Source organism: Oreochromis aureus, linkage group 13 (assembly GCF_013358895.1).
Source record: "Oreochromis aureus strain Israel breed Guangdong linkage group 13, ZZ_aureus, whole genome shotgun sequence".
NCBI classification, from domain to species: domain Eukaryota; kingdom Metazoa; phylum Chordata; class Actinopteri; order Cichliformes; family Cichlidae; genus Oreochromis; species Oreochromis aureus.
This window is the reverse complement of record NC_052954.1, coordinates 11,286,076-11,313,963: the sequence shown is the minus strand read 5'-3', so window position 1 is coordinate 11,313,963 and position 27,888 is coordinate 11,286,076. Positions and strand designations below refer to the sequence as shown.

The window sequence follows — 27,888 nt, the reverse complement described above, 5'->3', positions numbered from 1 at the left end:
TCTCTCTGTGCTGTGCAAAAACGGTGTCGAAAAATGCAGCCGCTGACCTATTTTGCACTTAGCACGGCAGTTAGTAAATCCATCTGTTTTTAAAGCAGAAAGACTCACGTGCGTGTTTTCCCAGGTATAAAACAGCCGACAGGGGGTGCTCGCGGTAACTTCTCATTCCATCACGCTTGGTAGGGGCTCTCGGGGGATAGCCCTGCCTGGCTGCCTGTCAACCACAACCGGCTCGAAGGTAGCAAAATTGAACATATATGAATGTTATTCTGTTTCAGTTGACTAACTCGTAACTTTGCCAAAGCTGGGAGTGAATGTCTTTGTGTTACAAGTTGTCTGTCGTTTGTTTAGAGTTTACGTTAGCTTGCTAACAGCTAAATAGTTAGCTTCGACTGTTTAGCTTTAGCCTAGCCTCTCAAAGCCTAGCATCTTGGCTGTCAAACAGCTGTTTGCAGTAGCACCATATTCGTTACTGTGGTGGTGATGTTGAGAGATAAGCGACCGCGGCGGCTAGTCAGTGCGCCTCAAAAGGTTGTTGTTATGCCTGTTAACGTTAGCTAAAGAGCAAAGCTAGCTAGTGTGTGAGGCGTCCACTGGGTGTTATAACTGTTACAGCTCAATGTCACCAGCTTTAGATTAGCTTCATCTATCAACAGTTTGTGCTTCAGTCAATCGAGATCTGTGCAGAAGTCTGCACCCATTTCCAAACAAGTCTTATTTACTTGATAGCCGCTGTGTACTTTGAAGCACCGTTGTTAGTCATCTGATGTCAACAGTACACTGTTCAATAGGACAGGGGGAAAGAAGGTGCTTTCTTTCTCAGCTCGGCTCTTGCAAAATGTTCATGTTGTCTAATTGTATAGCAAATTATTCGAGATGAGTATTAAGTATGTATAAAGGAAACTGTGTGCACTTATACTGCTAACTTTGAATAACCTGGGAAAGGCTAAATGGTTTAACTGTATTTGCATGTTGAGGTGTCAATTTGCCCATAGTGCACATAGTGCAGTCATCGAAAATATTCGCTCCAGTTAAGGTTCACATGCCTGGTGACTAGATTTGTGCTTGTGTTGCTCCTCATAGATATGTGGGCTTGAAATAGGTCTATGTTAAATGGTGCTCTAGGGGGTTTTATTTTTAACGGTAAACAAAGGTTGGAGGTCAGTGGTAAAGTGTGTCACAGGGACAGAATAAGCAAGAGGAGAGGGGAGGGGGTCAGTGAGGCAGGGTTACTTGTGTTTAACAAGTAGCGTTTTATATCACTTAAATTTCACTGTTCAGAGCTGAAAATGTCGCTTTGGAAATGTTTAATTTCCCATTGAGCTAAGAGCTGCAGGCGTACTTCAGTTTTGTCAGTCGTTACTGATAAAATAGGCAAATTATGGTTGTATTTGTTTTTAAGAAAAAAAAAAACAATAGAAACACTCACAAATATTAAATTGGCAAGATTTCAATAGTGTGTATAGATTGCTCAATCTCCTTGAGTAGTGTGGCACTGCTTTGTGTTCCTATAGTACTGCCTAAATGAGGCACATGTTTACTCTGACTTTTAACTCATTGTAGTGCAGTGGGTGGGCACAAAGTGAAGAGTGAATAGAAAGGCGTGGTAAGTGTAGGTCTAATCACCTCTTAAAATACCCTACAAGCTTAGATACAGGGGCTTGTACCCGTCAGCAACAGCAGAGCTGAGGTTAGCCCAAGGGAACAACAGTTACCCTTTGTTGTCCTTGATTGCCCCCTCACAACTTGCCCTGTTGTTCTCTTTAGCAGAGTGCTGCTACTACCCTTGTTGTGGTCACAGGTTTTAATGGCCTTGGTTTGATGGGAGCATCAGAGTGATGGTCTAAGCGCTCACAGTCACAGAAGTGGGGAATGTTGCGCTGGACTGTGCACCTAGAAGGAGGGCCACGGAGAGTCAACCATGCTGCTGTGGCAGTGGGTCACAAGGTGTACTCCTTTGGAGGCTACTGCTCCGGGGAGGACTATGAGACACTTCGTCAGATTGATGTGCACGTCTTCAACACAGGTATGTGGTAAATGTGTGCATTTATTTATTTATTTATGTATACATATATATATTTAGAGATCCATTGTTAGATTTCTAAAAGTTAAAAAAAAAAAATGAAATGAGATTCTGGAAAAAGACTATATTAGTGTTTATGTAAAATTGATTCATGTACTTATTTTTGTATCTTAAATGGGTGGAAAAAAATCTATTTGACAGGCAGGACAACACTTCTTTTTTTCCCCAGTTTATTGAGAAAGGTTAAGAAACTGTTGTAATTTGTTGAATGTGCACAACTTTACTGAAAACTCACTCCAGTTGGCAGTTAAACCCCAGCTTTTCATCGCGGTTTGCAACAATTTTTTTTTCCAGTTGTTGTTTTTCAGTTGCTATCAGACAAGCACAGCTGTTTTCTTTAAATGGGTTAAGAGAAACACCCTTAACTCATTTTGGATGGTTTTTCCCCATTGTGTGGTCAGCCACCTGTTTTAGGGTTTTACGACTTCCCAAAGTAGATGGAGCATACCTGCTATTGGTGTATCATGAAAAGATCTGTGGAACTAATGCTTTGAGTGTAATGGAGATGGGACCTCTTTAACTATAGTTTCCTGTCATCTTGCTTTGTCCTCCTTCCCCCCCCTTTGACCCATTTATTGCAAAGACTGATTCTAACTTTTTTCCTTTCTTGATGGTACTTTTTATTATTAAAGTGATGTTAACTCTACTGAAAGCTCACTGTGAGAGAGTTGTAGGCATGTTAACAAATTTTACATTTTTAGCATTTTAACCTCTCAGGGCAAGAAAGATAATAAAATAAATTACTGACTACCAACCTAATTTCCATTTTTAAAAAAAATATATGCGAATAACCGAATATGTAGAACTTCCTTTGTAACACAGTAAGTATCAAGTAAAACTTGGTGGGCAGCATTGTTTTTGTGTTTGTTTGTTTTTTAATTGAATTTTTAAAAAATGTTCTTTAAGTTTTTATATTTTATTTATTTTTTAATAAAAGGAAAATGTTTACTTTCTGTGTTTTTAGTGTCATTGCGCTGGATGAAGCTGCCTCCAGTGAGGATTACAGGACACGAACGTGCCCGTGAAGTGCCATACATGCGTTATGGCCACACAGCTGTGCTGCTGGATGATACTATCTACCTCTGGGGCGGGCGTAACGACACAGAGGGGGCCTGCAATGTTCTCTATGCTTTTGATGTCAGTAAGTAGACCCTTTCTTTTTTTTTTTTTTTTTCCATGGCCTCTCCGAACTCCTCCCACACCCGAGTTTTTGCTTCAGCCACTGCCTGAGCCGCATTCCGCTTGGCCTGTCGATACCTGTCAGCTGCCTCTGGAGTCCCACAGGCTAACCAAGCCCGATAGGACTCCTTCTTCAGCCTGGTGGCTCCCTTCACCTCTGGTGTCCACCATTTGGTTCGGGATTACCACCACGGCAGGCACCAACCACCTTGCGGCCGCAGCTCAATGCAGCAGCCGGCAATGGAGACGCTGAACATGGTCCATTCGGACTCAATGTCCCCAGTCTCCCTCGGAATGTTGTTGAAGCTCTGCCGGAGGTGTGCGTTGAAGATCTCGCGGACTGGGGCCTCTGCTAGACGTTCCCAGCACACCCTCACCACGCGTTTAGGTGCACCGGGTCTGTCCAGCGTCCTCCCCGCCACCTGATCCAACTCACCACCAGGTGGTGATCAGTTGACAGCTCAGCCCCTCTCTTTACCCGAGTGTCCAGAACATATGGTCGCAGGTCTGGTGATACGATTACAAAATCGATCATCGACCTGCGGCCTAGAGCATCCTGGTGCCACGTGCACTTATGGACACTCTTATGTTTGAACAAGGTGTTCGTTATGGCCAAACTGTGATTTGCACAGAAGTCCAATAACAAAACACCACTCGGGTTCAGATCAGGGAGGCCGTTCCTCCCAATCACGCCTCCAGGTCTCGCTGTCGTTACCCACGTGAGCATTGAAGTCTCCCAGTAGGACAACAGAGTCTCCAGGTGGGGCACCTTCCAGCACCCCCCAGGGACTCTAAGAAGGCTGGGTACTCTGAACTGCCACTCGGGCGCATAAGCGCAGATGACAGTCAGGACCCGTTCCTGACCCTGAGGCGCAGGGAACAAACCCTCTCATCCACCGGGAAAAACCCCAACGTGCCGGCAGCAAGCCGGGGGATATTAGAATACCCACCCCAGCCCGCCGCCTCTCACCAGGGGCAACTCCAGACTGAGACAGAGTCCAGCCCCTCTCCAGGAGACTAGTTCCAGAGCCCAAGCCATGCGAGAGGTGAGCCCGACTATATCTAGCCGGTACTTCTCAACCTCACGCACTAACTCAGGCTCCTTCCCCACCAGAGAGGTGACATTCCATGTCCCTATTGCCAGTCTTGGCAGCCGGGATCGGTCCGCCAGGGCCTCCGCTCCTGGCCGCCCCCGACACACATTGCACCCGACCCCTATGGCGCCTCCCTGCGGGTGGTGGGCCTGCGGGAGGATGGGCCCATGTCTCCTCTTCGGGCTGTGCCCGGCCGGGCCCCATGGACTAAGGCCCGGCCACCAGACGCCGCCCTCGGGCACCCTCCCGGGCCTGGCTCCAGGGCGGGCCCCGTAACCCTATCCCGGCAGGGTAAACTGTTCCCTCGATGTTCTTTTCATACGGGTCTTCTGAATCGCTCTTTGTCTGGTCCCTCACCCAGGACCAGGAGTGTGCTGGGAGAGTGCTGGAAAGGAGAGTTCGTCCGTTAGTCGAACCTCGGATACAGGAGGAACAATGCGGTTTTCGTCCTGGTCGCGGAACACTGGACCAGCTCTTTATCCTCTCGAGGATACTTGAGGGTGCATGGGAGTTTGCCCAACCAGTCTACATGTGTTTTGTGGACTTGGAGAAGGCATTCGACCGTGTCCCTCGGGGTGTCCTGTGGGAGGTGTTGCGGGAGTATGGGGTGTCTGGCCCACTGTTACGGGCCATTCGATCCCTATACAACCGTTGCAAGAGTTTGGTTCGCATTGCCGGCAATAAGTCGGACTTGTTTCCGGTGGGTGATGGGCTCCGCCAGGGCTGCCCTTTGTCACCGATTCTGTTCATAATTTTTATGGACAGGATTTCTAGGCGCAGCCAAGTGGCGGAGGGCTTTCACCGGTGGCCTCAGAATCTCATCTCTGCTTTTTGCGGATGATGTGGTTCTGATGGCTTCATCGGTGGGGGCCTCCAGCTCGCACTGGAACGGTTCGCAGCCGAGTGTGAAGCAGCGGAATGAGGATCAGCACCTCCAAATCTGAGGCCATGGTTCTCAGCCGGAAAAGGGTGGAGTGCCCACTCCGGTCGGGATGAGTTCCTGCCCCAAGTGGAGGAGTTCAAGTATCTTGGGGTCTTGTTCGCGAGTGATGGGAGAAGGGAGCCGGAGATCGACAGACGGATTGGTGCTGCGGCTGCAGTGATGCGGACGCTGCACCGGTCCGTCGTGGTGAAGAGGGAGCTGAGTGTAAAAGCGAAGCTCTCAATTTACCGGTCGATCTACGTCCCGACCTCACCTATGGCCACGAGCTGTGGGTAGTGACCGAAAGAACGAGATCGCGGGTACAAGCGGCAGAAATGAGCTTCCTCCGAAGGGTGGCTGGCCTCTCCCTTAGAGATAGGGTGAGAAGTTCGGCCATCCGGGAGGGGCTCAGAGTAGAGCCGCTGCTCCTCCACATCGAAAGGAGCCAGTTGAGGTGGTTCGGGCATCTGACAAGGATGCCCCCTGGGCGCCTCCTGGGTGAGGTGTTCGGGCATGTCCCACCGGGGAGGAGGCCCCGGGCAGACCCAGGACGCGCTGGAGAGATTATATCTCGGCTGGCCTGGGAACGCCTTGGTGTTCCCCGGATGAGCTGGAGGAGGTGGCTGGGGAGAGGGAGGTCTGGGCTTCTCTGCTTAGGCTGCTGCCCCCGCGACCCGACTTCGGATAAAGCGGATGAGGATGGATGGATGGATGGATAAGTAGACCCTCATCTAACTCGTGCTGCTGAGAGTTTCAGGGTGTATTTCCTTTGAGATGAACCTGTTTGAAGTTAAAATTGTGACAACAAAAAGTAGAGGAACTGTTTTATATTAAGAAAGCTGTAGCACCTGCATGCGTGTGATAGTTTTCCATTGCATGTAACGCAAGTGCTCTGATCTCAATATTGAACAACTGCGACTGCCTCACAGATACTCACAGATGGTACACACCCAGGACTTCAGGGACTGTTCCAGGGGCGAGGGACGGCCACTCTGCCTGTGTCCTGGGAAAGGCAATGTATATATTTGGAGGATATGAGCAGCTGGTGAGTTTGATTTTTGATTTATTTTTGCTTACACAAACTTTCACTGTGAACATTAAAAATGAATCATTTTTTATTTATTTATTTTAGGCTGACTGTTTCTCCAATGACATCCACAAACTGGATACCACTACCATGGTTTGGTCACTAATTAATGCCAGAGTGAGTTAAAAGTCACTAGCTGTTGCTTTTCAGCCGTTGTTGGTTATTCCTTGACAGTGTTTCTGTATTGAGCATTCAGAATAATTCTCCTAACAAACAAACAGGAAACCCTCTCTTAAAAAAACAAAAATGACACAGCTGAACATCAGCAACATAAGTTCCCTGTGGGTATATTGGCATGTTATAAAAGCACCGCAGTGTGGAATTTCAAAGCTTCTTCCTGCTAGGCAAGTTCAAAAAGCCTCACGCTGGATTATATACGGTCTCCTTTTGGCAAATACTATTTGTGTTTATGCAGTCAACATGCTCATGTGATTAAACGCTTGTAAAGTATATTTTAGTCATGATATGATGGAGTTACTGTGGAGGAAGTCAATCCATTCAGTTTTAGTTACAGCCATGTTGTCAGAAAGGAGATTGGACTGTGGTGCTTACAGATTTAGCGGTGCATGTGACTGAATAATACTTAGGATTGCATGCCTCTTTAGGAAAATGAAAGCTTCTGTGCTGTTACTCACTTGCTTTTTTCCCCTTTGAACTTTGGGATCATTTAACATTTTTATTTTTACATTTGCATCTGTAAAACTCACTTTTCAGTAATGATTCTGCTATTCTTTCAACCATGTTAAAGATTTAAAAAGCCCCCCTGTCTGCATAAAGTTCATGGTTAGACAATGGCAGCACATTCCTGAAAGGAAAGCTTGTGAAAGACTTTTGCATGACTACAGGGCAGTGACATGTAAAGTGAGTCGAGGTTTGCCTCTGTTAGAGTTGGTTGCAGTATGTGAGAGCAGGTCCCATTTCAGTCGTATTTCTGGTAAAGTTCATATATCTTGATTATGACTCTGTGTCTTGCTCCCATTAAATTGTTTACACTATCCCTATGACTGGACTGCGTTCTTTGAAAAGGGATGGTGGTGCCTGGGGAAGGTTTGGGATTCACTGTGGTTTTATAGTTGGAAAACTGATCCACTAGATGGCAGTGTTTACCTGAAATTGCTCTTTTTTCCTGGGTGAAAGGCCTGAGATGGTTGATCATTTATATGGAATGAATGAGCTTCAACACTGTCTGTTCTTATCCCAGGGAATAAGATCTGGAATATTTTAGGAAGATGAATTCCATACCAAGGCTTATGATCAACATAACTTGATGAAATGTTAGATGTAATAAAGACAGTAAATTAAGTTTTACCAAAAATGTTCTCAATAGCTATAACTGCTCTGTTCTCTCTTCACTAAAACTTTGAGTATGGAAGAGTGTAACAGTAACATCGTGTGTTGTCTTTGCTCTGCAGGGAACTCCAGCACGCTGGAGAGACTTCCACTCGGCTACCATCATTGGGACAAAAATGTTCGTGTTTGGGGGAAGAGCAGATCGTCTTGGTCCCTTCCACTCCAACAATGAGGTCTACTGCAACAAGATCAGAGTGTTTGACACAGAGACTAACTGCTGGCTGACCACCCCTTCAACACAGCCACTACCGGAGGGACGCAGGAGTCATTCAGCCTGTAAGGCACAAAAATACACACAAAATCGACTGTTATTAGACCAGTATCTGATTAAGTTCTTTTAATTTGAGTTCTTTGTTCCAGTATATTTACAGGCCAGTTGCTAATGTTTTATATACATCTAGATGTTAGATTAGTGAAGTTGTGAGTGCTGAAGGTTGGTACTGATGGGTTGATGTTGTAAGAACAGTGTTGTCAAATATTAATCTGCCAATGTAATTCGATTAAACAAATCCAGGTACTTTATCTGGGTCAAGTGGTTCCTTATAGTATACTTCAAATATCATTAATCTGGACTTTTTATTTATTTTTGTGAAGTTTCCTACAATGGAGAGCTGTACATATTTGGAGGATACAATTCTCATATGGAACGACACTTCAACGACCTTTGGAAATTCAATCCAGGTAAGTCTATATTTACATCATTTAGATTTGGAAAGCCTGTCCTGTTGCTGTAGAGCACTGCTACTAGAGGGTTTAATTCCTGGTAGCTTTTTTTTAAAGAGTTCTTTAAATTCCACCCTGACTATTTACCTCAATACAAGAAGTGCAGGACTAGCTTGTGTTGACCTACTTTTCTCATTTCTTCATAAATAACCTGTCCTCCTCCGCTGCATAATTGACATTTGCGTAATGGTGATTGGCTGCTTCCTTTTTCACCACAAAGTTGCTTTCTGTGTTTCATGTTTTGCAACACAGATGCTGGAATGACAGCCCATTCAGTTGCTGATGAATGTTACCTGATTGCATTTCAAATTGGTTTAGGAGTTTTTCTGGAAGAACGCCTCAGGCTCTTGTTACATGCTAAACATAGTCATTGATGAAACAACACACCTGTGGTAAACTCATTGATAATTTGGTGTCCTAAATGGTGTTAAATAGCACTATATTATCTGATGCTATCTTTGTGTCAGGAAATAAATGACAAAGGTAATACCAGGCACTAGCTAAAAGTCCATTGTTTTAATTAATTTATGTTTAATTGTCTCCCAACTCCCATTTCTAGTTGTAACTAGAGAAAACCATTGTGACAGCAGTTGCACATGGTGTTGAATCATATTAAAAGTAGATCATTAATGTAGTGATGTCTTGGAAAACATTGGCAGGGAATTTGGGCAAGGACAGCCATAACTGTTTTCTAAACTCTTCTCTAGTTTATTTGAGGATTTGGTCTTTTTTGTAGTGGATATGATCTTATGTGCCTGTGCTATTTAAAGCTGATTTCTTCAGTTACCATCTAAATGTGCTCTGCAGTCCGCTAGGTGGCAGCACTTTAATTTTAGTCATAATTATCTAAGGGTAGGAATGGCCTGTTGCTATAGAGATGCAGTGATGCTGTTTGGGTCTGAGACAGTTCATCCTTATATGGAACAAGTGAGTGAGCTTCAACATCGTCGCTTACGTTGCATGCACTTCATAGAGGATTTGTTTCTATTTTTGAAATGTAAGATTCTGTGTTGAAGGTTAACCCCCCTGTCTCTTTTTATTTTTATTTCTTTATAAATATTCCTTTATCTTACAGCCTTGTGGTTTAATATTTTTAGGAAGCTGAATAAAAAGCAGGCATAGTGAGAAACTCTTCTAGTTTAGCTGGTATGACGTAACCTCTTGTAGTCTAGATTTATTGTGCTGCAGATACATTTCCAAAGAAATCTGTCATTGTATCTATGCTCATTCTTTTTATCCATTCTTGTTTTTTTATATAAAATATAACTTTTAATATATTCAAATGTATTTTTGCCTTATGTGTATACACTAGAAAACTTCACATGGAAGAAAGTTGAACCTAAAGGGAAAGGCCCATGCCCTCGGAGGCGTCAGTGCTGTTGTATGGTTGGAGATCGAATCATCCTCTTTGGAGGAACCAGGTGAGGCACAAAATATTAGTACTTGACCTAGATTTGAACTTCAAGTATTTATTTATTTTTCAATTAAATGTTTTTTTAGTTAATTCATTGGTATATTCACATCGCTGCCAAACATTTCGTGTGTGCTGCACTCATTAACTCATTCCCTAACTCAGAAAGAAATGCATGTTCTCAAAGTTAGCCCAGACATTCATGTAATGACACAATTTAATAGACACATGCATGTCAGAGTTAATATGATGTAAACTTTGTATCGGTGTTAAGATTTTGAACATTTACAAAAAATCCCCCCCAAAAAACATAATGGTTATCTTTCAGTTTACCTGGTTCACCTGATAAACTCTGAGTTCACAAAAAGGCAAAAATCTGGGCCGGTAGCCTAGTATCTGAGAAATCCTTAATAATGATGTTTACACCATCTGCGCTGGTGAAGGTTTCCAGGCAAGGAGAGTCTTAAAAAAAACAAAAAAAACACATCTTACCTCTACTTCTCAGGTTCATTTCAGAAAATATACAAAAGGACATGAAATTAAGCATGGCTGGATGGATGGATAACTTCAGTCGCTCAAATTTCAGTTGTTCTTTCAGGAAAAATCACAATGGTTCCTCATTGCACTAAAGATGACTGCTTAACTGTTCTTTTGTGTCCTTGCCTTCACAGCTCTCATAAAAAACACTAAATATGGGCTCTTTGCACTCAGTTTTTTCAGTGATTGTCTTTGGGTGGGTGGAGGGGGGTGGCAACTTTTTGTGCATCTGACCATTTCAGGACAGACGACTGTCTTCTCTTTTCAATATGCCAAACACAGTCTGGATCCTGTAGATTGCTGTCTACAGTAGTGATAACCAGGGGCTTCGTAGCTGGTTAGGTGCCGCTGAGGTGGTGACGTTCTTGTGATAGGCCAGTAGCCGCTGGAGTAATGAGGTAGCTTACAGCATCGTCCAGGGTAGTGCATGTCCTGGGGTACTGTTATCAGCAAGACCCTGTTATCAGGAGAACTCCACTGGGATAACCTGATGGTGGGGATCACAAGGCTGTGGATAAGGCTACTTTCAGACCCTCTACGTCTACGTGCCCTGTAGTTTTTGAGCCACTGACTGTTGCTGGATGTGTTTTGTAAAGCTTCACTTGCTATCACATTGTGCTGTGCATCACACCCCAAAACGTGTACGCATGACACACATTTCAACTAATATGCAAAGGCATAATACAGAAGAGTTGTCTCTCTAAATTTGTAATCATTAGATATTCATGTAGTACTGAGAAGCTTATAATGAAAATGACAAGCTCGGGATGAGTCTTAATTTTTGAAGGTTATCCTTTGTTTAGGTACTCACTGGGATTAGTCCAGAATGGAGTCATGATTTCCTGTTCTGAGCAGATAGGGCTGGAAAAGGGAGTGTCACTGAGCTGATGAAGGGTGCAGAGGAAGAAATCAAACACCACATAATATCTCTGACATCCTGTTTAAAAGCCCAAGGGCACAGAGGTTAACATATTCATGAATCTATCTTTAGAGAAAAACTGCTTTGTCTATTATGTGCTTGGTGGTTGCTGTGTTCCAAGTCTGGAGAGGGGTTTTCTGTTACTGTAAAAATTGGAGCATGATCCTCACAGGCTCCAAGTAAGTTGGCCACACAGGTTCTCTTGGCCAGCATTGCTCATTATTTTGTTTTTGTTATTTTAGAGCACATTTAAGCCTCTTACACGCAGGAACTCCCATAAGCATTTGCACACAAACACCATCCAAGCAGACCTAAATTCTTTTTCGTCTTTTGACCTAATAAAGTTGTAATTTTAAGATTTGATCAGTGTTTAAGCTTTGTCTTGACTTGGATTGATAAAGACTAGCCTGATCCAGTTTCATTAACTAATTAAAGCTGCAAGCAGCGATATGAGGGCCCTCGCACCCCCGGCGCATCGAGCCAAGCCCAACACCTAAAACCAGCGCTTCCGATCTGATGTCACATTGATGGAATTCATGCATTTAACCACCAGCTAAAATTTCATCTCATTCAACCATTATTATAGTCGTCCCACTAGGTGGCGCTCTAACCATTACTGACAAATGGCATAACAAACATTTCCGAGCTCGAGTCTCATCACGCCTGCGACCTTTGGGAGAGATTGGACATTGTGTTTTTGAGCGACAGCAGGTTACTGCTTTTTGGCGAGGGATTGAAACTCCACGTGCCGCCATGACCACCCCGTTTCCCTGAACGTAAAAAGCTTCGCAATTTAACATCACAAAGGTCTTTAGATTCCACACACTGGAGATCGCGTAAATCTAATGAAATCCCTTGGAGGAGTTCGTCAAAGTATGAGGCCTGAAAGAGGGAAAATGTCACCAAATTTACACATTAATTTTAAAATGGCTGACTTCCTGTTGGATTTGGGATATTGCTCCAAGAGACTTTTTGTACATCTTGATATCTCCAATAAGCTTGCCAGGTTTCAAACTCATACATAAAACACAGAGCAGGGGCTGTTGTTTTGAAATTTTGTAGGGGCGCTGTGGAGCCTTTTTGCGCTGTTCAAGGAAAATGAACATATAAAAAGAAATCCTCATCACATTAGAGGTGTGCGCCAAATTTCAAGACTTTTTAAACTTTTCAAGCCCCTCAAAAGCCACTTCATCTTTCATGGTGAACTGCGTTGCCACCAGGGTGCGCCGTTCAGTTTATAGTCACAATTTTCTCACTGAAGCATCAAGAGGGACTGATGGTGATATTCACCGCTTTTGAGGTGGCCACGATGAACCTGTGAAAATCAGTACAACAAAATGAAAGACATGACATTTCCTGGTGCCACTAGGTGGCGCTCTACGTATTCCTGACAATGGGCATATCAATCTGTTCAGGGCGGGTCTGACATCATCCCTGTAAAATCTGGTACTGATCATACTGGATTTCATTGAGTTATACTAATTTGTTTCTTTATGGCGAGACATCAAAGTTCGCCATGCTGCAGGGCTCACACCTCTCGCGAAAACTCACAGTTTTCACTGTAACCCAAGACCAACTCCTTAAGGCTTTCCTGGAGAAATTTGAGGCTGCAGATGTCACCGATCACAATACTGTACCCCAAAGTGTAAAACATGACATTTCCTGCTTCCACTAGGTGGCGCTCTCCCTGATGTCAAATATGGCAGTTGAAATATGTTCAGGGTGGAGCCTTATCATATGTGTGCTCTTTGGTCCATGTCGGACAATGTATGAGGGAATGAGAGACAATAAGATTTTCATGGCGAGTCATCGAAGTCGCCGTGGCGCCACGTCCTCACCGTATCGCGAAAACTCAAAAGCTCCGCAATTTAACATGGCCCAGGTGTGTAGTTGGCACTGTCCAAATATGAAGTTTCTATGACAAAATCCCAAGGAGGAGTTCGAAAAAGTTCGAGGCATGGAAATGGCAAAATTGGAGCCAAAATGTCACCTTCACTTGAAATGGCGGACTTCCTGTTGGGTCTGCGTCAATGGTCCCATTGACTTTTTTTGTTCGTCTTGGCATGACACACATGTGTGCCAAATTTCATACATGTAGCTCAAAAGATGTGTTCGTAGGGCTGCATTTAACAACGCATAGGTGGCGCTACAGAGCCATTTCCCAGTGCTCATATATAAAACCATTAAAATACAAAATTTTTCACCAGACCTGGCATGTGTGCAAAATTTCATGAGTTTTTGAGCATGTTAAAGCCCTCAAAAAGGCAATTCATTTCAATGAAAAATAATAATAATAATAATAATAATAATAATAATAATAATAATAAACAGAGCAGATACAATAGGGCCTTCGCACTCTCGGTGCTCGGGCCCTAATTATGTTTGAACAGTCCCTTTAAAACCAGCACCTCTTGTGTTTATTTTTGCACGGCCTAACAACATGAGGGCCGTTAACAGGGCTAGAAAGTTATTAGTGTCTGTCTCAATGCAGTTGACGAATGCTTGCACAGGCTGCCATGAATTATTTGCTGGACACCTTGCTTGTGTTTGTTGTGGGGCTCCTCATTTCGGTAGATCTTCTGAGGAAATTGTGTTGAAATTTATAGTCCAAATGTTGTTTTCCTGAGTTGGTTGTCCTTGCAGGTTGATCTTAAACAGAACCCCTCTGATATTTATTCCCAGTTTATTTTACCTGCAGGAATTTGTTCAGAATAATTTATCACTTTAGTGAAGGACTGTTAAACCATTAGTTCAAGCATGACTGCTCTGCTTTCCAAAGGGTTGTGCTTCAGTCTTCTTGCAATATGCTAAAATGCATTTGTAAAATAAAATGTAGGAACAGCTGAATGAGACACACTGGTGTTAGCAGAACATGAAATTCCAAGTTTAAGTAAGATTTGCAGCCAACAAGCCTGGTTTACTCTAATTTGGTACTGTTAAATTTGGATTCAGATAATCCTTTTTAAGTGGAGGATACCTCTATTTTCATACACGCTTTCACTTTGAAGGTAAATGAGCAGACTGTGTGTGTGAAAGACAGGCTGGGCGTTAGTGGCAGTGTGTTGAGTACCACTTGCGTCAGTGTAAACAGGACTGCTGAGCTGCAGAAAGGCGCGAAAGTCTGCCCCGTCTCTGATTTATGACCTTAGGGAGCATTCTTTCTCACAGAGTGCAATTTGATATACCCCCAGTGCCTCTGCTACACTCATTTACTGAGTCCTGCTCACTGCCCCACGAAGGACGACCCGTGCATGACCAACTCCACCTGTACCGACCTTCACCTATGCATACAAGCAATGTATCTTTCTTTTTTTTTTCTTTTTTTTTCTTTTTTTTTTTTCTTGTTGCCCAAGGAGTGAAACGCAGCTCAAGTTGAGTTGCGTATGAAGGCAGTGCCACACAGTGCTAATGTTGTCATTGTTGGCTCTCTTCTCACTGTGTGTTTAATTTCTTACGACAAACCCAGGTTGAGCTAAATCAGGAAGCATTTTAAGCCTGGGAACAGGGCATCCTATGAGGGGCAGGAAGTGAACAAGGACATGACAGCTTGGCATGCTGGGAGCAGACAGCTCGGAATCTATGAAGGGAAATCTGGCACAGGCCTCTGAACTACTTGGACCTGATGTGCATTCATTCCATCAGTGCTTTTAGGGAATGCATTTTTACCATGACGGCATTCATTCATCTCTGAATGATGACCGACTTAAATCATCTGTGTGTTCAAATGTTAATCTGTGATTGAAGGCTTTTTGTAATTGCTTGATCCTTGTTGTCCTGTGCGCCTTTTCTGGTCCTTCAGCACCTTTTTGTGTATACTGCTGATAATTATTTTTTTCAAAAGCAGATATAGTTGGTATCATTTTCATACACCTAGGATGATATTACTGCACATAAGTAAGAGCAGGTAATATCTGACTCTTACATATTTCAGAGATTACAGAAACCTACTTATAATCTGTATTTACATTTACAAATCAAATACATGATGATAAATATAGTGTGAGTGCAACTCAAATGGTTAATAAAAACTAATACCAGCATCAATATGATATCTAATAAGATGAAAGTGAGGTTTTTGTTTTGTTTTTCTTCAAAAATAACTCCTTCATTAAATGAACTCTTTTGTGTTGATTGAGGAGAATCATGCAACTCCTGTCTTGAAACTGCTGGTCGTGTCTCCACAGTTGGGTAATATTGAGCAACTTGGGATATTTTAAGACCTTCAAAATCTCATTTTCCCATTAATTTACTTACTTATTTGCATCTGAATGTCAATGCTTAGATATTCTACTGGCTTATGTATTTGGACACTTGGTGCCTTTTCTGGTGGTGTTTGCATTTGTCTGGATGTCTTCACATGACTTAGTGAGTCACAGCTCTTGTTGGGCTTACGTCAGCATGGTACACAGACTCTGCTGTGCCAACCTTAACACATTTGTTCCATTTTGGCAATATGCAGAGTCACTTAGTACATTTAGTAAAGATGGAAAGCATGCTGACGCCATTTCTAACATTAGATGGAAAAAACAAACATTTTTAATATTTCTGGCTCTTCTGTCGAGTCATTGCACTGGATGAGTGGGTTGAAAGCTCTAAATATAAGACTCTGGGCTTGAATTACTTGATTGTAAAACTCAAACAAATCTGAGTCGTCTGATCTCCACTGAGAGTGAATTGCTTCTTTACGTAATTAGCAAGCGGGAGACCACATAGCAGGTAATCTCGCTGGTAGCCAAAACATTCCAGCTCCAAACCTCTAGTTTAAGCTACCAAAATCTCACCGGGATATTTAATCTGTGTGGAATTTAACAGCTCATTATAAAACTGCAATTTGCTGAGCCAGAAAACTTCTGCAAAGTCCAGGGGTTTTTGTTTAGCAGTCCAGGAAGGTCAGAAGCCTGGTGCCTCTATATCTCGCACACGGCTGAATTGCGCCTTTATCAATAGCTGAAGTGGCAGCTGTTACAATAGACCATCTGGTTAAAACGTGACTTGTTATCACCCTGGAACCTGCCTGCCTAAATGTTAGACTCAACACAGCATGGGACTGAGAAATGATAGTCCTCTCTTGCTGGGTATTGTCCCAAAAGCAAAAAACTCTGCTTGCAACTTTGATATTTTTAGCTTCATTAGGCTTGCTACAACGCTAACATAATGTCTTAAATCTGCCACAGTGGAAATCGGCTCTATAGATGCACGCCTGTCAGCACAACAGATTTTGATACCACACATGTTGTCTTTTGGCCTTTGGTGTCAAAGGGTACCCTGCAGAAGTTTCCTTTATTATTTGTCTGTGTGTGTTTAGTATTCCTGAGATAAAACCTGTCAAACAGCGAAGGTGACCCCATCAGGATATGGGGCATCCCGCGCGTGGCGGGACAAAACCTTGGGGGAGCTCAGCTACACTGTGATTTACTCTTCAAAGACAAGCTCATGATAGTATTTCATCTGCATCTTAACCCTCCTTAACCTGCTAACGGTCTGTATACATTATGGTGTCGTAGGGGTTGAGTGTTGCACAGCAGCTCAAATAAACAGCCTCACACAGATGATGCATTGTGATGCTGTTCTCCATGTCAGTTGACATTTCTAAATAGTAGTAGTTTAACTTTTGATTTAGTGCTGTCATTACAACTAAAACACCTCTGTGCTTTTTGGATTAGTAGAATAATGCAAGACTAGCCGATTTCACGCATGTACAACAACCCTTAAATTTAGACATTAGAAGACGAGCTTGCACGTATGTCTGCATCTGAAATTTAAATGGTCTAACTCTCTGCAGCCTAGTACAATGTCTGTTTGACAACACTGATTTGCACTCATGTGAGAGTGGTGCTGGGAGGAGGCCAGGGAATTCACTCGACAAGTGTTACTTGCCTCCTGCACGCTCTACTCGGGGAGGTCTGAAGCAGGGTATCTACTGCCATGTGCTACGTGTGAGGGGAAAAGACGACTCTGGACTGTGATCCTCCTTACATTGTCTGGAGTTTGTGCTGAAGCTGTTTAAAGTAGTAAATTACAAGAAAAGCCCACCAGTCAACTTATGTAGGTAGGATAATGTCTGATGTTTTAATCAGCAAGTCGTGTTTTAAACAGTGCTGCTTTACATTAAAATTTATATTTCCGGAAAATGGAGTACTCTTATAGCAGTACTATAAGAACTAATTGCTCAAGCAGTGCACTCATGGAAAGTTAACCAATGAGCTAATACATGTTAAAATGATCTATGAGAACTGTTTATTAGTATGTAAATGGCAGTGTATCAAAATCAACCAAATAACCTATTTTTCCAAAATGAATCTGGCAGTTAAACATTTGACAAACCCTTTGAGAACCAGTTATGTTGAGAGCTGTGAGAAATGTTTTTTATCAACCTAATTTTTCTAGGTAGCTAGGTTGATAAGAACCAAATTACCAAATTGACCAAATTACTAACCACTCTGGCTTTGCAGTGCCTTTAAGTATTATCACTAAGTGCAATTATATTTTATCTAGAGAGACTGAAATTTGAGTTGCATGCTTCATTAGGGGTTGGCATCTCTTCTTTCTAATCTAAAGTCAGTTATTTGTCTCACTGGGAGCCAACTACAGGTTGTATCTCACCCTCTGCATGGGGTATAGGTCTGGGCAGCTCTATGTCTTAATCCACTGTCCAGCCACTGCCCAGGAGGGGTCACAGATAGCTGGGTAAGACGAGTTGAGACAGCAGAGATTAAGCCAAAAGCATTGAATAGGAATCTATTGAGCAGTGATAACCAAAACCATTGCAAACTCTTGCTGGAATCTTAACAATCCTTTAAATTCCTGTTGGATAATGTCTATATAGATTGTTTCATTACATTTTAAATACTTTTGCTTACCTTGGGTAAGGTTAATAGACATGACCAAGCATTGTGTCTATACTCTAATATATTGAATTTTAATATTTTTTTAGCTTGTTATGTCGTCTGAATGACAGTAACAGTTAAAGCTTCTTTTTTTTCAATTTTTTTTAAACAAATATACCTACCAGTCAGGACCTGGGCTGCCCATCATATCAGAAGTAATTTGAAAATGTTTAAAGCGCATCACAAACTGTTCTCGCCGCTTTCATGTGTTTTCAGTCAAGGTGCTTCAGCAATAATGTGTATGTCTGGCTATCCTGATAAAGTCCTCTACAGGAAGTTGTAGTGCATGATGAGTTCCTGTGAGTTGGATGGTTCTGATGGACCAAAGTTCAATAGGAAGTGGAGAAAGGAAAGGGATGCAGATCATATCATTCCCAAGAATGAGGATATGCCCAATGAAGCCACTTAAAACATGCTTACGACAGGTCAGGTTCCAGGTATATTGTTGACTCTATTTGTTTTCAGATAGCAGAGGTGTCATGAATAGAATTTGTATCAGATCCAAATCTTTTCTTCGCCACTTCGTTTTCAGCGTTGGTTCTGAAAGTAAGTTGCAAAAATTGTGGGCAATTAACTTCTTCGACACTTTGAAATGGTCCTCGGCTCTTTGGTGTCTCTTCATTAGTTTTAGGATTGCAGCTCAACTCTTTGTTCTACACTTTTGAAACCTTGGTGTGTAAGGTAATGAAGTGGAGCAGGTAGTGCATTGCTAGAGAGGACCGGCAATTAGGTGATTAGACGCCCTCATTGAGTGTTGTTTGAAATAGCAGTCAGTGTTGTTTTAGTGGGGGGGGGGGGCGGCATCACTCAGGCCTCATTCAGACTGGGAACCACTACGCTCTAGGGGGAGGAGCACTTTCACACATAGTGATACTTTGCTGATCAAGTAACAAAGTGGCCCATCAAACACCAGGATGCCACATAAAGTCACACACTGTGACTTTCCCGTTTCTGAATAGTGCGTCAGACAGCCATTATTGCCGCTGCCTCCATAGTCTGCTTCAGCCCTTTTTCTCTTTGTTGTGACCCATAAAGTATTACCATTCCCTAATTTTCTGCTGAATTTCACACCCTGACTTGCATTATCCACGACTAACCAAAGAAGCCTTATCCCAGTGGATGCAATCTTCATCTCTGTGGTTGCTCGTGTTAAAACATTGCCTTATCTGTACCCTTTCACGCGTCCGCATCCAAGGCCGATACCCTCCCTACGGGTTTACACAGTAGTTCACAGCTACTGCAGGGTGCTCTTTAGATAGAGATGTTGCTTTTCATTACTTCCGTTGTGTAGCCAGGTTGCTGACATTTGTCCATTCCACACATGTGGTACCTAAAACTCCCAAGTAGCTGAATTTTTCTATATCATACAAATTTTTTTTATTTTTTTTATTTTATTTTTTTTTAAGTTAAACAACTGCTGTTAGCTGGCTTAATTTGAGAATGATGCACTTATGCCGATGCCACCCAACAGCATGGTTGGCTTTTTTTTAGGATGATTGAAAAAAACCAAAACAGCTGTATGACTGATTTAATGAGTCATATTGAAGCCATTTGTTTGGTTAAAATTAATCATCAATATTAATTCTCACATGAGGGATATTTGTGCTAATTTAATTCCTGTGGTAATTTTAAAGTTTCAGGTAACTCACATGTGTGTCATACATTAAAGAGTGAGTGTTTCTCACAACTATTGAAATGTACCCTTTCAATCACCACAGTAATGTTAGAACTTGGGTGAGTATTCTGATAAAGGCTCCCACTTTAAGCCCGGGTGGGTCACCTCCTGGGGGGCGGGGGGCGTAATGACTTCCCCAGCTGGCCCCCTGGGACGACGGAGCTCGTGCTCTGCATCTCTCCTGGCCGCTTTAAGCCACCGCCGTGTTTGTTTAGGGAAGATTAGCAACGTAAAACCCTTACAACATCCTGAACACGGAGCGAAAGGAAGATGCGATGGAGAAGACAGCAGGAAAGGGTGAGAGAGATTGATGGGTGGTGGCGAGATGGTGCATTGAGATCAGCAAGAGGATGGTTCAGGGCAAGATTGAAAGATGAAGAGACTGATGAAAATCGTAAATGCAAAAAACTGCAACAAATCTGTTGCCAACAATGTTTTTGTTTTTTTTCTTCCTGTGGTAATGTCTGGGTTGGTTGGACACATGCCAATAACTAGCTGGTCCAAAAAGCATCTTGATTTTACTCTTAAAACTTGGCTTTTGCATTTGTCACACTTTCTCCTTAATGGTTCCATAGAATGCAAATGGCTTGGTGAATTTAACTGTAAAGTGTAGTTTTGTCTTCTACATGGGTTTTATTGTTACATTATGAATATAAAGCAGTTGTGTGCAGAGTGCATTTGGGATATATATACTACCTTGCTATATGTGCGAATAAATCTGTACTGACAGCCTACATTACCTAAAAAAGGTAATTAAAAGAATGGTTTAACAGGTATATAGTTGGGGCTTCTTAAGCTGTGGTGCACCAGGTGTCACAGGTGTATGTGCTTAACTGTGGCAGGAAACAGATGTGCAATGATATCTATGGCTGTTCAGGTCTGGGAGACTATCAGCATTGGCCAGTCGGTCTTACAAGACTGCTCCACTTCCTGTGGACCTAAATCATGCAACCCATGATAAGGAGAACTGTGTGATAGCTCTTATTTAGGACAGTCTGTGGCTCCCTGATTATGGTCCCAACTGATTCAAGTAATGAGATAAATAACTGAGAGTCCAATGCTGGAATTCTGTGAAGTGTGTGTGTGTGTCGCATTAAGTAGTTGAGTAATGCTTACGGTCTTTGTAAGCTGTGTGAATTGTGCTCATGAAAACAGGAAGTTTATAGAATCGCTCTAACCCTATTACTTTTCTCTTTACAGCCCCTGTCCAGAGCAAGGAATGGGGGATGAATTTAACCTCATGGATCATTCAGACCTGTATATCTTAGACTTCAGTAAGTACTCTTGTCTTTATTGGTGTCTCTCTTAGGATTCTGTGTTGTTGCAGATATTACACCCCCCAAGCAATTTTTGACTCAATGACATAAAGAAAACATTAGGATGATGTCAAAGGAGTCACCGGAATGGATGAACTCTGTTATAATCTGAACCTGCACCTTCATGGTTTAGATGTCATATCTATTTTACTGCTTTAGTTCAGTCCTGCTGCTTTAATAGTGAATTATCTCACAAAATCCACTGTACTGCTTCTCAACAAAGGAGTTGGCAGCAACCGGCTGGTAAAGTGCAGGTTCTGCAGCTAAAAAGACAGTAGGTGGTCTCCACTAACTGTTACGAGAGTTAAATTTACTAGCCTGGCTGCGCACTTCCAGAGCCTTTACCATTATGAGTACTTACTCAGCTAAGGGTTTGTGAATTTTATTCATTTACTTAAACAAAAATCCTACAAACATATTTTGACATTTTTTTTTATTATACATATCAAAGCAGCTCAACAAAATAAAAGTTTAAAAAAAGGCAGATGTTGTAATTAAAACTGTTTTACCTGTTCAACTGATATTCATCCATTTATTTCAGCTAATTATAGATTAATTAAACCAAGATACGGTTTGTCATATGTGAATGAGATATGATGAAGAGTTAAGGACCTAAAATCCCGGGTTTTCTCTCATTACCCACTCTCGTGTGTACAGGGACATCTCTGCCAGACAGCTGTTTGGATCGATTTGTGATGCATTAATTAAGTACAACATTAATTAGAGCCCTACGGTTTTTGCCAGTTGAAGCTGCTGCAGTTAACATCTTTTCTGGCATAAACTTTGCCATATGGCCAGAAACTCAAATTCAAAATTGAGTAGAAACAGAAGCCAGTGCTGCTCCATAACTGTTGTGAATTGTACAGCAAATGTTTGTCAGGCAGCCCACCGATAACTTAAAAGGGAATCATATTGACTTTTCTATTAAGATGTCAGAAAAGCAAGCTAAACAAATGATTGTTTTTAAAATAAAATTTGGGATGGGCTTTTTTTCCCCTTCCCTGTAATAAATTATGAAATCCTTACACGACTGCTTTATTTCTGACCAGACCTAGTATGCTTGGCCTTGGCCCTGCACGGTGCTGTCAAATGCGGCACTTCCGTCTCTTGGACTACCAAATATGGCAATATCCTGCCTGCACTGGGGTAGCCTGTAATGCTGTCAGGTCACAGTTAGGGTTTGTGTAGGTGGGCTTACACAGGGACCTTATGGGGACTGGCAGTACCCAATGACAACCCCCGTGGCCTACGCTTCCTCGTGCCAGTCACGTGTGCCTTCACACTGTTTATCACTGAACATATGGTGGAACAGCCTTTGCCGATGATAGTAAATGAGAGGGAGTTTGTACGTATTATTAGAAATCTGGCTTTTAATAAGATGATTTGTGTACTGAAGTGACTTCCACACTCACGTCATCATGTCCTGCTTGTTCTCATACGTGAACACTTGCTTTATTTTTTTTATTTTTTCCAGCTATTGATTATTTTTGCACCCTTCCATCTACAGATTCTTTAGATCTGACCTGCCTGGCTCAATTTTGAATTCCCACAGCTGAAATTGATATTAATAGCTTGAGTATGATTAGTGCCACTGATCATCCTATGACTCACTGCACTCTCTTTTCAGGCCCTAATTTGAAGACTTTATGCAAAATAGCTGTCATTCAGTACAGTCTGGAGCAGTCGGGACTCCCACATGATATCAGGTCAGACGAGCATCCTCCTCTCAAACATTAGCACTGTTTTGTCATAGAGCTGACATATTGTTGTTCGTGCTGTTTTTATTATGCCAGTCATTGTTGCCACTACTCAGTCTCTCTCTAATTAGGTTGTTTTTCAAAAGAGGCAAATTATGATTCATTATCCTTCATTTAACTAGTGGCAAGTTTTACTCGGGCTTTTGTCCGACTTGGCTTAGGTCCTCGCATGTAGAAATCATAATTATAGATCTAAATGCATAAAGGTTTGGGTACAGAAGTCAGACAGCCAGGAACCATTTGTATAGTGCTGCTTTCAGTTGCTTCATTGTCTGTGATCACATGTACAGCTTTTATAAGATCCTGCCCTGTGATGCAGAAGAAAGGCCAAAATAAGATATGTTCCTCAGTTTAGTAGTTTAAGTAACAAATACAAATGCAGTACATGGTGTGCAGAGAGTACATATTCAGCCTTTAAAGAACTGAAATTAACCCTAAAGTGGACTACAAAAAGTATTTTAACTATTTTATCCTTGGAAATGAAATAAAACAAAATCTTAATGCTAAAACTTTATATCTTTGAGATGATTAACAGTTATTAAACAATTTCAGGTGTGGTTACAAAGTAGCCACATAAACTAATCAAGTGACAAGTTGGCTTTGACTTAAATTCTTGTCCGCCTGAAAGGTTTTGAAATGGTTTGGGATTGCTTAAAATTAATTTTAAAAAAAAGAAGAAGCTTAGACGGTTGTGCTTGATTATTTTAAAAAAAACAACATCCGACCGTCAAACAAGCTTCTGTGCCACTTCAGCCAGCCAGCATCCCAGTCACCTATGAGTCTAGTGCTGACTCGAGGTGAAATGATTGGCAATGTCCATAATCCTCACTGTGTAGAAAGAGATCTTTCTTATGAAAGACCCTAAATGGTTTAATTTAAATGAATAAAGCTTATGAGCCTTTGAGAAAATGTAGCGTCTGCTGAAAGTTTATTTTTGGTTCCCCCCTCCCACCGTATGTGCCCTGTTTGACTTGGTGATATATAGGAACGTCATAGTTACACCACATGTAGGTATTAGTTCTGGAATTATAAAATTTCTCTGTTCATGGAGATAATGACAGGATGAAATGCACTCGCAGTTCTTCTAGTTGAATATCCTGCACAGGAGTTGCCATACAAGTGTGTAAAAAGTCTTTTTTTTTTTTTTTTCCCCTCAGCATTTTGAATTAATAACGCATAATTTTCCCGTCTTGCTGACTGATATCAAATTGTTTTGACACATGACTAGCAAGAGACTCAATTTTGACAGCACGACTTTGATTTGTTGTGAGGTTGTAATGACAGGTTTGGGAAGTTTTGATAGCTACATTTAAGCCCATGTTTAATGCATATAAAGGTAAGATGCATTAAAATAGACTAGCTGTCAGAAAATGTGTATATATAAATTGCAGAAAAGCAATTTAAAGTACATTACTGTTCCCCTAAAACCTTAATTCGTAGATTCGGTCAAGCTGATGGAGATCATTAGGAAAGGTGTTTGTCTAAAATTGAGGACTTCCACTAAGGGGATTTTTGTTACACGTGGACCCCGTGCAACCTGATACTAATTACTCCTCTTAGCCTCTCATTTCTCTTGCACCGTCACTGCCACCTTGCATGCTCCCTACTTTGGTGTTTGCAGTTGTGTTTCTAACCTTTTAGAGGGTTTTCAGTTGGGGTCACAAGACTTTGGTTAACTCCTTTTGCCCCTCAGTGGCATCTCCAGGTCCTGTGCCAATCTCCCCTCTTAAACACACACGTGCACAACAAAAAAACGAACAAAGCCGTTTGATAGGGAGTGAGTGTGAAACCAGACCTAGTGATAACAATCTGGAGCTCAACCTCTGACCTGTCATCAGGTCAGCACTAGACCCTGTTGTCAGCTCCTGCTCCTGATGCTCATGTTACAGCGGGGGCCACGATGTAGCCCCTCACGTGGGTAAGGTGGGGTCAGGGGTCCAAATATAAACTACTTGATTTAAAATATAAAAGGATTCTGCAAATATAAAATTGTAGACAGCTTAGCATAAGGCTCAAAACTTCCCATTTCAGTTATTTTAATGACTGAACTATAAAATTGTGAGCTAAAGAGGCTTAAAAGCAAAAAATTAAATCCAGCATGAACATCATGCCTATTCATATTCTTCTAACTTTTGGTTTTGCACTGGTGCACTTTAGTAATCACCAGCAAACAATAAATTTGATTTTAAAGCTTTTTTGTGTTTTGTCTTTTTCTTTAACATCAGGTGGGAACTGGCAGCCATGACAACCAACAGCAACATCAGTAGGCCCATCTTCTCCTCCCATGGCTGAAGAAGCTTAAAAGTGAAGCAGAACCCAGACTCTGTTTCAGGACACTGGGCTTTTATCTTTCTAATCGAGGACGGTTTTTGTATAGTCTGGATCGGATTTATTTTACACATTCTACAAGTGGAAACTTTTACTGACCAAAACATCCCGCGTGAGACTCCCTTGGACACCATCGGCTTTGCCCTGTCTGGGGATATTTTAACCCTTAAGATGGAAATCGTTGATGCCTGTTCACCTTTTTTCTCTTCTTTCTAGCCTCTCTAGAAATTCAATCAGCCTATGATAATCATAGACTTCTAATCTTAAGCACAGGAAGAGACGAGAACTTCAGCCAAAGGTTTTGAGAGCTAACCTCTTTGAGGAATGTCATCCAGATGTCACACTCATACAAATGTGAACCTTCTGTTTCAAATGCAAATGGTTATTTCACTTGCAGCGTTCCCTTACTTAGCCATGTGCAACTATCAGGTTCATGGGCAGATAGAGCTGGTACATGCTGAAAGAAAGAAGATTCTTCACCACAATATTGGAATATGATCATTACAAAATAAGTTGGTTTTCAATGTTTTGCCATTTCCCTTCTTTGTAATTCTGTCAGTACCCTACTTAAGTGGCTAGAAGGTGATTTGCAAGGCAGCCAATGAAAATGTCCACTTGTACAGTGGAGTGCTTCTATCTCCCTGAACTGCATGCATCATTGGACCTTTAAGATTTCCCATACATTGAATCACTAAAGGAGGCGTTTTGCAGGGAGGTATTTGTGTTCTTCCAAGAAATGCTGTAGTTTCACTAAAGGGTTCACCTGCCACACCTCACCCATACCCCCTTGAATATGCTTTACAGTGCCAAACGTGGAAGGGACCCTTGTTGCAAAGTGTGAGTGTGCGTGTAAGCTAGTGGTCCTCGTCCACCTCATTTAGTTTACTTGTTGTTGAGGAGATCATCTGATAGGCATAATGTAGTTTCTTTTTAGAGACAATCCCATAGTTTAACGATGTGACCCTCTTATGTTTGCGCACAATGACAGGCAAAATTGCAGATGTTTTAAATGCACAAGGGCTGTTAACAGATTACATACCACACTGCTTGAAAATGACTTGGAAATCCTCAAATTGGACATTTATTTAGGTTGTGGGTTTTTACATTTTATCTGACTTTTCAAAACATGATTGGTGGTGGGCTTTTATTTCTTAAAAAAATAAATAAATAATCTCAGCTTCACCCACATTAGTGAATGAACAAGGCTGTTTCATTTTTTTTTAATATATATTGTCAACAAATTCCCTATAAAGACTAAACAAGCTGTGTGTCTGTGCGAAGCCTTTTCCACTGCATGCTCAGTAAACCCACATGGCTCTCATGGTTCTGTCACTGAGACACAAATATACATTTTGTAGGTTGGGTGATTTTTATTTTATTTTTTTGACAACAGTAGTGTCTCAGGCTTTGGATACACAGACAATCTTTGATTAAAATTGAATATATATTTTTGGTTTTGGCCTTTGTTGACAACATCAGACTTAATGAGCATAAATTCATAGGTGATAAAGGGTTAAGTTAGTTTAACCATGGTTTTACTTTAATCTGGTCCTGGGAAGGAAATGCCTGAGCTAAGGTGGGATTGGAAGCTGTGTAGCCACACACTCGTGAGGATGGTTTAAGTGCCGGTCCTTGGGACCAAGTGTTCTGTTGCTTTCAGTCTCTGATTAACTGGTTGACATTTAAAAACCAGCAGGGCTCTGGGTCCCAAATATTAGCGTTTAATAACCTACATCCTAAATATTTACAACTGTGTCATATAAAGCAGTGTTTTTAAAAAAAACGACAACAAAAAAACTCCCTAATCTTAAACATTTAAGTAGCCAGATAAGTGCACTATAGCCATGGCACGTTTGACCTGACAGAGAGGAGACATGTTGATGCTGCGTTTGCCTAAACAGACTTCAAAGTTTGGGGCATTTGGTTGCCCTAACCCCTTTACAGACCTGTGGTGCCACTGAGACTCGCTGACTCTTAGCCCCTGCACACACATGCATATTGACACACTCTTGATAGTCCTCAGATATTTCTTTTGTTTTGTGTAAAGTTTACGGGTGACATTTTTAGTAAGGACCTAAAATTAAATTGCACCATAGTCGGATTAAAAAAAAAAAAAAAAGTACCTGCATAACTTTCCTTGATAATAGCCACTCTCTTTCCTCCACATAATGAAGTGTCCTGCTCCACCACCCAAATATTTTAGCATCACATGTTTAATTGGTTACTTTGAGTTGGATTTACAAATGAGTGATAAGCTTCACGTGGTTACGCCTGCTTTACCATGATAACGAGATTGTATGCAGAAAATGTTTTCATACCAGTAAGTATGTCTTGAAAAGTTGTTTAATTCAAAAGCAACATGGTTTTAAAAACAGAACAAAATCTGGAGTGTGTTTGGATTCCTTTTACAACTGTGTGGGCTCCTGTTGCTAATTTGTTTTTATATATAATTTTTTTTTTTTTAAAGTGGGTCTCTGTATCTGGCAAGGTTGGTCAGGACTTCCTGTGCAATATGCTTTATAACTGTGTCAATAAATCTGAGACAGTCAAAGTGGTTACTCTTTGTATCCATTGATTTCTAAAAGTGTCCAGAGTTGTTGTCATTCATTCATATACTGTT

General features: G+C 41.7%; 1 protein-coding gene across 4 annotated transcripts; it reads left to right on the top strand.

The window, feature by feature from the left end:
• klhdc3 (kelch domain containing 3) lies at nt 1-27,826 on the top strand. Of its 4 annotated transcripts, none has more exons than XM_031737580.2 (11): nt 8-238; nt 1,802-2,026; nt 3,048-3,224; nt 6,208-6,323; nt 6,411-6,482; nt 7,778-7,991; nt 8,310-8,396; nt 9,751-9,859; nt 21,068-21,141; nt 22,811-22,889; nt 25,166-27,826. In XM_031737580.2, exons 2-11 carry the CDS (start codon nt 1,873-1,875, stop codon nt 25,230-25,232), a joined length of 1,149 nt encoding a protein of 382 aa, XP_031593440.1. In that variant the 5' UTR covers nt 8-238; nt 1,802-1,872; the 3' UTR covers nt 25,233-27,826. The 4 variants fall into 4 exon arrangements, with proteins under 4 accessions (XP_031593441.1, XP_031593440.1, XP_031593439.1 ...); XM_031737579.2 differs by having other exon boundaries at nt 1,771-2,026; XM_031737577.2 differs by having other exon boundaries at nt 9-238; nt 1,768-2,026.
• Nucleotides 27,827-27,888: the final 62 nt, after the last annotated feature.

Coding starts and splice junctions, on each gene's coding strand:
- klhdc3 (XM_031737580.2), top strand. CDS start 1,873: ATGTTGCGCTGGACTGTGCACCTAGAAGGAGGGCCACGGAGAGTCAAC. Junction 2,027..3,047: donor TGTGCACGTCTTCAACACAG/GTATGTGGTAAA, acceptor CTGTGTTTTTAG/TGTCATTGCGCTGGATGAAG. Junction 8,397..9,750: donor CCTTTGGAAATTCAATCCAG/GTAAGTCTATAT, acceptor TGTATACACTAG/AAAACTTCACATGGAAGAAA.